Source organism: Centruroides sculpturatus, unplaced genomic scaffold, assembly GCF_000671375.1.
Source record: "Centruroides sculpturatus isolate CEXI.00-Female unplaced genomic scaffold, Cexi_2.0 scaffold669, whole genome shotgun sequence".
NCBI lineage: Eukaryota > Metazoa > Arthropoda > Arachnida > Scorpiones > Buthidae > Centruroides > Centruroides sculpturatus.
The window spans coordinates 135,420-146,324 of NW_019384872.1; the positions used below are offsets into that span (position 1 = coordinate 135,420).

At 31.6% G+C, this 10,905-nt stretch overlaps 1 protein-coding gene across 1 annotated transcript; it reads left to right on the forward strand.

Moving 5' to 3' along the window:
* The first annotated feature begins 3,425 nt into the window (after positions 1 to 3,425).
* Positions 3,426 to 10,145, forward strand: LOC111630908 (dendritic arbor reduction protein 1-like). Its single transcript, XM_023375068.1, has 2 exons — positions 3,426 to 3,609; positions 8,820 to 10,145. Exons 1-2 carry the CDS (start codon positions 3,514 to 3,516, stop codon positions 9,894 to 9,896), a joined length of 1,173 nt encoding a protein of 390 aa, XP_023230836.1. The 5' UTR covers positions 3,426 to 3,513; the 3' UTR covers positions 9,897 to 10,145.
* The last annotated feature ends 760 nt before the right edge of the window (positions 10,146 to 10,905 follow it).

The window sequence follows — 10,905 nt, forward strand, 5'->3', positions numbered from 1 at the left end:
AGTGTATTGACCCGACTTTCCTATCTGTACATAAATTAAATTTTTTAAATTAGAAAAAATGCAGTTAAAGTATATCTTATTAGGGAGATAGATATAAAAAGTGAATGCTAACGGAACCATTGTAACCGAAATTACAAGGTATCTGAAGGTTTATCTAGGGTAGAAAAAGGTGTTAAAGGTAGAAAATTGCTCTTTATCCTCATTGATTAACTACTATCTGGATTTAGAATCTTTCTGATGGTGTATTTCCCCAAAATTACTAGCACAATAGACGTATTCTTTACGAAAATGCCAACAGTTGTCAAAAAAAGGGAATGCCTACTTATCTCCAGCGTCTTTGTACTAAAAGCAGGTAATTATGAGTGTGCCGGATTCTAAGCTGTTCCCTAAACACCCTCTCACACCTTATAACTGTTATCTGATGCATTGTTTTACTGCTTTTGACATCTTCAAAATAGGGCCCGAAGCGGGAGAAGTTAGAGAAGAGGATAGAAAAATCTGAGAGTAAAACACGAGAGACGAATTTAATGAAGTAATTTTATAGTTATAATTACAAATTTATTATCCGAGTTAACTTATATTATCAGCTCATACCATCGAACACACAGAGATGCTAATTAAAAGCTTTTATTTACTCGTACCTCGGGCTACTAACCGATAATGGATCTAAATATACCAAATGAGTCTCTTTAATAGATCTACCGTCCCGAAATTAATAGTCTGGATCCACAACAAAGAGGGGAATGGAAGAAAACAGGTCTACACTGTCTCTTTGTCTCAGTTCCTTAAAGACAATCAAGCATTTAGGAAAGAGGGATAGGGAAAAAAAGAGAAACGAAATTAGCTCCGAGCTAGAAAATTCTTTGTTTGACATACAAACTGATTATCTGCGTTTCAATATAATAATTTACTGAGGTAAATCATTCATTCCGAATGTGTCTATGCGTATAGAACTATTAATCTACTCTACTTACAAAACAGGAATGAGAGAAAGAAGAAGAAGAAGAAGAAGAAAAAAGAAGTTGGCTTGATCGAGATTCTTGTCAGTGTCCACTTGTAACAGGCAGATGGCAAGATGAGCTAAAAAGAAAGGCTAGCGCTGAATATTAAGTCCTTAGTGATGTTCTGTATTAGACAACTATCGCCCAGAGCTAAGTGATAGGTCAACAATGCTGCACAGAAAGGCGTGTGCGCTGCCATCCGTGATGCAAGATCGCACGTGCGTCGAACTCATTATTGGCCTATTGCCTGCATTGTTGGTTGCTCTTTCTCTTCTTCTTCTGAGGCATTTAAGGAAAAAATTATCTCTTTTTATGTAATTAAATCTTAAATAGAATTACAATAGGAAAATAAATTAAGTAACTATTTATCTACGAGCGTTTGTAACAATGTTAGCGTCTATTTAATTTATATGTTAATATGTATAGATTTAAAAAAAAAGTTTAATATTATACCTAATTATGCATCATTCGCTCCGATTATGTAATTAACTATACATAAAAGTTTATTTTTTTTTTTTAATAAAGCGCTGGTATAATTTGTGAAATTACGTATTTATGATTTAAGAATAAAAGTAAATTTTCATTATTTTTCAGTAGTTTTTTTATTTTTAAGTTTATTTTAAACGAGAGCGTATAAAATAGGCTCTATATTGAACCGAATTGGCTTTAGGCTAAACGTGAACAGCTGCAAATTAGAAAACCTCTTCCGATCTTCGTCACACAATATGGATCTCGTGCCGATAATGCAACGACCTACCCTATTGTTCCTGCCGAAAAATACTTTAGAGTCTTTAAAAAATACACTAGAGGTCGCCACTTACCGTCGAATTTTTAATATATAAAACGCCGACGATGACAAATTCAAAAGTTCCCCCTTTGAATTTGTAGGAAAGTCTACACGAAGAGAAACGTCTCCAAGGATTTTTCAAAGGATGGAATGGTCATCGCGCTGTATCCTCTTCTAACCATTGATGTAGCTATCCCCTTGGGAAAATTTCATCCCTGCCATCTCGCCCAGCTCCATTCATCATCTTCAGTGTATGTTCATGCGTTCATATCGTAATTTGCCCGTCCACATATGTGTACGTGCCCCTTCCCCGATCCTGATACTCATCAGCTGTTAGTCTATTATTTGCGCCCGATGGATGCATCGGCCACATTTAAGCCACCGATATGCAAATGCAAGACAAATACATCAAATTCATATTATTAAAAAAAGCAGCGTATAATTAGGTGAAGTGAACTTTGATACCTAAATAAAAACTGCTGTGACTACGGCTTCGATTATACATCGCTTCTGTGTCAATTGCTATCGTCAGCGACATTAATTCTTGCATCAAATTAATTAATTTTTAAATGTATTTAATTAAAATAAATTGGAAATTTTTATATTCTCCAATTCTTATTAAAGTTCCTCTCGTCGGGTAGAAATTATTCCTCTTGTAGTCAATGTAGTAATTTGTTTTCCTGTAACTCGATACGCCAGTTTAGAATAAGAAAATTAGTCACTTATAACGAAATTAATAAAAATTTTATATATAAAACTCGAAGATATGGCTACTGTAAGACGTAATTTAGTTCTTTAGAGTTTTTTTTTTAATAGTAAATTTTGGCGTTGTAAATGGTACCAAGTAACGTGGATGCTATTTGAAAAATCGAAAGAATTTATCTTGATAAAAAATAGAAGAGAATTCTCGAGAGAAGATGGAGAGGAACTGCAATCATTTTCTTTTTCTTTTTTTTTAAAGATCGCCGGGTAAATCTACGAAGTAAAAGATTACAGTAAGTAGTCGAACAGCGGGAGATACCTAGTGGCATTAGTTGTCCTTATTTCTATGATAATAGTCGGTAGTCAGAATTGTTAAGAACACCCGGAGAGATTCTACACTCCAACTGCTAACTACAGATAAGGGAAAGCAGTCAGGAAAACAAAGTGACAATGATAAATACACTCGATAATAATTATTTAGTTGGTAACCGTGTAAAGAATAGAATGGAAGCGTTTGTTAGCTGGAAGGAAAAAATTGCCTTTCTATTTTTTTTTTTCTTTCTTCCTTGCCCGTCTCTTCTTGGTTTTAGATTCCTGTTTACGGTAGAGCGAGTCGGAGGTTCGCACCACGTCTCCAGTGGCGCATGATGGAAAGGTTGCGGAAGAGATGCGGATCGATACGTGGTTGCCGTGTGGTATGGAGGGTGGTGACAGAGATAAACAGACGCAGTTTTGCCTAATCAGATTGACAAGCTTCTTCTCTCGACTCCTATTATCTAACCTATACAACGTGCGCCTGTAACGCCATTGGGCAATTCGGCGCGTGCGAGGCGGCGCGCGCACCCACCTACCGTCTGGAGTCTTCTTTAACAGACTATTGGAAGTTAGGCTTAATGACACCTGAGGCTGAGATCCAATGAAAAAGGGCCGTTTACGGATGTGAACTGGTCAGAAAGTCTCAGGTACCTTACCTGCTTGCAAGAAGACTTCGTTTAGCGAAGCCTGGAGGCTGGAAGCCTTGTAATGTCGACAGTTACGGCGATTGTAAGTGTATCACCGCCGGATCCTTTATCCCCCAGGGCTGCCGTCATGACTTCGGAAATGGCGGATTTCCACGATGTAAGCAGCCTTTTTTCTATCAATTTACAAATTTATATAAAGTAAATTTTATAATTTAGCATTTAGACTTTAATCCAGTAACTCATGTTTTATTTAAATTCTCGTAAAATCGAAGCAACGTTGTAGCGAAGTTTCGGTTTTTAGGGAGTAGATTCTAAAATTTATCTGGAATTTTTTTATTTTTAGATCTAGAAATTAACCTTTGAACTCTGCTTTTTTTCTGTCTGATTTATTTGGTGATTAGTTTGATGGTGTATAAACAATTATAATCGAGTTTACTTTTAACGGTTAAGTGTAAATGTCCTTTGATTAGCAAATGTTTTTATTCCTATCGGCAACAAACCAGTTCTTTTAGGAAACGCCCTCTTTGTCCAGTTTTTCGCCACATATTGCACGAAATAGCATTACTTCTCTGGTGATGAGCAACTAATATAGTAATGAGTCTCTAGCATTTTAAACCGCAGGTAAGTATAATGCAGTCGATTTATCTTTAAGTTATTTAAATAATGTCCGCAAAAAACTAATTTTTCAATAATTTCGACTCTTCAAGAGTAAAGATAGGTGCTCTGAACGTTGCGGTTTGTCTAAATCCATTGAAGAACTGGAGGGTTGATTTTTACGTTTTTACTAAAAAAAACAGGATTTTATAGCGAAAAACTTGATTAAATATGTAAATTTTATGTTTAAACGCTCAAATTATTATTTATTTACATTAATAAAATAATATCTTGTTTATATGCATATATTTCTGCAAGTTACTCAACGTGTAGTAAGGGCTTCACTGCAATACTCGTAAGAAAATTTTTATTTATTATTTTTTATATAAGAATTTAGCTATAATTTTAAATTAAAGCTAAATTTTTATATTAAAACTAATAAAATTTAAAAATACATGCGTAATATTTAATATATAAATTGGAATATTTTCAATTTCTAACATGATAGAAGGCTTCACTGCAACACACGATCACAACTCTTCTACGAAAAGTTAAAAGCTAGAATCTTCGAGTTTAGCCTTCTACGAGCCTTATTAAAACGAAAAATTGTTGAATTTAAAAGCTTTTAATGTGAAAATTAAGGTACGAATTTAGGAAACGAAGTATAATTGTGTGATTAAGAGATTTGGGTTATGCGGAGATCTATGATAAATCTTTGATTCAAAACTAGTCTATAACATGGCCTATTTCGACATTTTTGGAGAGAAATTAGTTTAAAAAGGATAACTCTTCATTTTTCCAGATGTCGTTCTAACCTGTTTTTTGATTGTTTTCCAATGTCCTTGGACTAAGAGACATTTTTTTGTTTTATTTTTGATGACCCACATAGTTGAGAATAATTGAATTAGAATGAAACATCCTTAAAATACGAATTTAGATCAGTATATGCTATAGACTTAATTTCACTGGATAGGTTAAAAGTTCACTAGAAATAAAAAAAAAAAGAAGAAGAAACTAGTTGACGTAGGCTGAAGTATATAATTTAAGAGAAACTAGGACTTATTTTTTTTTCTATTTAATACACATAAGATATAAATTTACACTAGAAAATACTTTAATTATCTCCGTTCACTCATCCTGTTTTTTATATAATCTACACTTTTTTTTCTTTGGGGGTGATGCTGCGATAATCATATGTTTAAACTGATAATACACTACACGATGTAATAATGTACAATATTCTATTTGCGATCGTTAAGGGATTAATAGGGTAATTATAACCGTTAATAAATCATCAGGGTGCATCAAAATAGCGTACAGGTGATAATCAACAACGCTTTTCAGCTGCTTTTTAATTCAGATATTGATTGTGAGTCAGCTGATGTGCATCCTGCATTAGGAGAGATTGCATCTTTAAGCAGGTGAATCCCTCTTTCGGTCTGTATGAATCATAAAGAGAATTTTGCCTAGACTTTACTAGATCTACAAGATATATGGTGTTACTTGTTTGATTTATGTTAGTCGTGCTACGTGGGTTAGTGATGCACGTAGCACTTTATACAAGACTTAATCCATATCATCTGCTATAGATATCATTTTCTTCTTTAATAGATTAATATTTATATACAGTTCGATGGAATATATAAACAAAGGAGGATTTATTTTTGTCTTAAGGCGATTTATTTCATTTATGTCCTAGGACAGTAGATTTACTCCCGCACATAAACTTTTGTAAAATAATTTAATTTTATGTTACTAATTTACGTTTATTTTTATAGAAAGAAAGCGTGATAAACGATTAAAATGATTTTAAATGTCTCAAACGATGAGAAAATTCATTTACTTTCGTGAAAATGAGTATAGTTGCGCTATTCTTGTATTCGTTCTTATAAAATTTAAGCAGAAAATTATAAAATGTTATCAAGTTTTGTACATAAATCTCGAAAATGAACCTTTCTTTTGTTTTTTAAAATTACATTTTTAAAAAAAAATACCTATTTTTAAAAAAAAAAGAATTCTAGAAAATAATTACAAGTTGCCAATTTAAAGAGGATTTCATCCATTTTGAGACATTTTACCACGAAATAAAACAGAATATGTTAAAGTCGTGATGATTAAACAGCGAAAATTGCTAGTTGTAACATAACCTAACATTATCCAAAGTTCAACAATGTAAGTTACCTTTTATAAGTTAGTAAACATACAAATTTATGGCGGAGTGAGCTTTTCACCATCATCACTTTACAGAACTCAAATCTATGTAATAAGACTTAAAGACTCATACACCATTCGGAAGCCTTTAAACGTTGAAAAAAATGATATTATACAGTCAAAAATATATATATATATTAATATATTTAGTCGATTTTTCTTTCATCCTAACCAAATTATGATTGATGAAACGTAGCTAGAGTCTAATAGAGAAAGCAATAAATTTTTTATTGATTAGAATTATTCCAGATGATATCGCAATACCGATAATTCTTTATGAATTATAAACATGAATATATTATCATATATTTAGCATATTAAACTTTACGATATAATTTAATAGATTAAAATACATTAGAATTGTATAAACTAGTAAAGCCTCCAGCTATAGATTTAAACACGATAATGTAGGGGAAAAAATAGTAAAATTTTATGGATAATAATAGAAATTTTTATGATTTTTTATCTTTCGGGACATTTGTAAGCGTAATTATTTAAGTTTTATTTATTTTTACGCACGAGAACGGCCTCCTAAGTAGAACGTAAGCAGCATACTGCTCTGTAGTAAGGCCCTACACAATGCTGATTTTTTTGTTTATTTTCTTGATTTTAATATAGTAATTTAATCCTCTATAGGGCCTCCTACAATTTGCTCAGGCCCCACGTACGAGTGTAGACTCTTGAAGTGTACAAGCGTACAACTTCAATTCGAAACACGATAGCAATCGTTACTTGCCATCTATCGCCTTTTAATATGACGTGATGGGAATATTTTGACTTTGAGACATCCCACGGAGTAACATTTGTATGATGGAAAGCATATGGATGTGTTTATACACGAGTTTACATTTACAATGTTCAATAAATCAAATTTCAAATAAAAATTTATAGACTTAAAATAACTATTGTAAGACTTTGATATTATTTAAAATATAAAATATTATATTATCTTTATTAAAGATATTGTTTAAAGTATATAAAATGCGATTCGAATAACATAAATTACGTTTTATAGATTTACTTAGACAAAGTTTTAAACGATTTTTTTTAATAAAAATTCGTATTTTTTTTAAACCAGAATTTAATGTCATTACTTTATTTTCTAAGGTATTTCTATAGAAAACATTATCTAATGGCTTGGAAATTGATCACGAAGATATAAAAATGTTTTAAAAATAGAAAATATAAGAAGAAATTATCGAATTTTTATCGATAGCATCTAAAAAAATAACAAATTTTATTAAAAAATTATAATTAAATTCGTAATAAATTATAATTTTTGCCTTAAATAATAAATTAGATAAAATATTTCCTAACATAATTCAGTAAACTTAGTGATATTCCTTTATTTTATATTAAATATTACCTTATAGAGTGTAAAAAACCTGTTAATTTTAATATAATTTTATAAAATAGTTTAAAAATTTAAATTATTCAAGATATTTTCATGAATTTACAAACTAATTTTATAGATTTTATAAAGTATTACCAATTGTTTTTCTTTTTACATCAATTAACATTTTACTAGTAAGTTTATATTTTATGTTAAAATATATTATTTCACCCCGATTTTAAAGCGAAAATATATAGAATTACACGTATTTTTACCTTTTATAATGTTAATTTAAATAGTAAAATTTGAATTTAAAAAGCTATAAATCGACTTCTTTGATACTTCTAAATGGTATAAGTCGAACTTCGATTTAAAGTTATTATTTGTTGGCCTCTTTAACAATCGCTAAATCGAGTGCGGCGCTAAACTGAGGTGTCACAAATAATAAAAATGAGATCTACATAAATTTGAATTTGAGTTAGCTTCTTTATGGTACAGTACATTTACTACTTTACAAATACTAAAAGTTTCTTTAATATTTATGATAACTTACGTTCACAGATATTAGCGCTTTACAAGAGCATGGTTATTCAGGATGACACTATATAGAGGTTTGACTGTAGTTTTAAATCGTACTTACAGATTTTAACTCCAGATATAGCATTTTTTATTATTAAAATATGCAGAAAGTATGCTCAAGTGAGATATTGACTCAATGAAGTTTAAAAAACGGAATAGGCCCTACTATTTTATTAAGCAATGTTAAATGTAGGGCCTATAGTAGTTTTATTTTCAGTAAAAGCTACTCTTAATTGAGCTTAGCTTAGTTTGTAATTTATAAACAGGGTCTATATATGTGTGATAGATGAAGCTTTGTAAGAATCAAAAATATTTCAAAGATTAATTCGATTTTATGAAGATTTCTTGAAAATTCCTATCTAAAAATTGATTTATTCGAATGATTGCATGGTGCAATTTTTACTATTTTTAAGATATACGATTATGAGTATTAACTATAGATTTATTTGACTGTTTTAGATCGATCGTGGCCATCTTTTTATATGGATTACATCTAATATCTTAATGAGTTGCCTTTAATATAGAATTAATAATATTTTGTTGAGTTTTTAGTCTGTAAAATTAATAATTTTTAATGAAAAAGTTTAAGTTATTTTGCCGAAAACGTTATCAAAAATTTAATTTTGATCCAATTTTTCTTCCCTTTGCAGATATGGCAAGATATTGAAAGTGTACTTTTAGGTGATATGACCATAGCTTGTACTGGAGGTACCACTATTGTACCAACAAATACTGTTGCAGGATCACCGGTAGATCAATTATCAATTGGACGTCGACATTCGGGTATGAATCAGATAGCCCCAACCTCCAGAAGCCACGAAGAATACAGGTTAGAAACCGAATATGGAATTTCAGTAGAACGTAAACCCACATTTGGAGATGATTCAGGAATGAAATACGACGTTGGACATATTCCAGAAGGGCACGATTCCATTGCACCTTCCTATTATAATCCAGTGTATCCATCACGATATAATTCTAGCATTACCGAAATTAAACCCAACGATAGTTATACACCCGCTCTTTCTAGTGTAAGAGAACCATTATCATCAACAAATTACGTTGGTCAATGGACCACTTTCCCAACGACAACAAACAACCATTCGTCATCTCCATCTTCTTCCACGGCGGCTCCTGTAGATAGTTCTATGTTTAGATATCCACAGATAGGAGGGCAATACGGTGGATATTTCCCTCCAAATACCAGACCACCGATGTCTTTCGTGAGACCACACGCGTCTACAACCCATCTACAACATTCTTTTACGCCGCATTACGGCAACCATAGTAGAATGGTAGATTCTCCAGCATCCCCGCATTTAGCCGAACTTTTAGCCGGTAGAGGACCCAATAATTTGACTGTGCTGCCATCTCATTCGGCTAATATGGAGCAGGGTACCATACCCACTACACCCAAGCCAAGAAGAGGACGTAGATCTAGAGGACCGAAGAAGATTACGGTTCACACTTGCTCGTATCCGGGATGCACGAAGACTTATTCGAAGAGTTCTCATCTGAAAGCTCACTTGAGGACCCATACTGGAGAGAAACCTTACCAATGTACGTGGAAGGGATGCGGTTGGAAATTTGCTAGATCCGACGAACTAACTCGACATTTTCGTAAACATACGGGCGATAGGCCTTTCCAATGCAGACTTTGCGAGAGGGCCTTCTCACGTTCCGATCATCTTTCCCTGCATATGAAAAGACACGCAGAAATTGTGTGATCTTCACGTCCATTATCCCCCATTATCAATATATAGAAGTTCAATTTGCCGCAGTTTTACTTATGCTCACGTACTGTCTATTCTGTGTGCAATAATTGTACAGTTATGTTTTATCGGTTGGTAACCATATATATATTAAAAAACCTACATGTGTATATATATAAATATATATAAATTTGTCAACGGAATTTATTCTTGAGATAGAGAAGTGCCAATTCAATGTATGAAGACACAAAAATATTGAATAACATAAAGGTAAGTCACATTTTTATACATAATTATCGATGTTGTCAGTCTAATTAACCTATTTTTTTGTCCAACGAGGAACAATAAACTTTTTAATAGTTTCTTACGCTATAAAGTTATAATGCAAGTTTGAGGGCAGATTTAAAATACGCCCGTTTTAATGGGCGAAGTACTTAGAAAGTAGGCTAAATAGGCGATGATTACAAGTATAAAACTGTAAATTATCAAAAATACTTCATTTAAATTAAGAATNTAATTTATTTACAAAGTCCTCAATTTTTGATTATTTATTTATTTAGTTTTTAATTTTAGGAAACGTCTTCTACTCGATCAGAATCCAGATTATGTTGATGTTTACTTTAAAATGTATTCTCGATTTAAAATCCCAGAAATTTTTAAATTCTATTAGGTCTACAAAATTCAAAATTATTTTATGCTTTTTCTATGTTAAAATATAAATTTTCTGAATTTTATCTTCTTTTTTTATTTATAAATCAATATATATTTAATCAGAACATATTAAAATACATCTAAATAAACATTTGAATTTACAGTAACTTGCTAAGATACTGTAACTTCTTAAGGCATAAGATAAAATAAATACGTTCTTATAAGGCATTATATTATGCCTTACTTATGCCAAATCTTGGCATAAGAGAATATTATGCCTCTTTCACTTATGCATAACTCACAATGCAAGACTTTTAATACTAGAGATGACTTTAAGAAAGTTAAATGTGCTTATTTTCATGTTTTTACGATA

Bases quoted from the DNA above. Each gene is read 5' to 3' on its own strand.
- LOC111630908 (XM_023375068.1), top strand. From the start codon at position 3,514: ATGTCGACAGTTACGGCGATTGTAAGTGTATCACCGCCGGATCCTTTA. The intron at 3,610-8,819 runs GTAAGCAGCCTT...TTCCCTTTGCAG, and splicing joins AAATGGCGGATTTCCACGAT to ATATGGCAAGATATTGAAAG.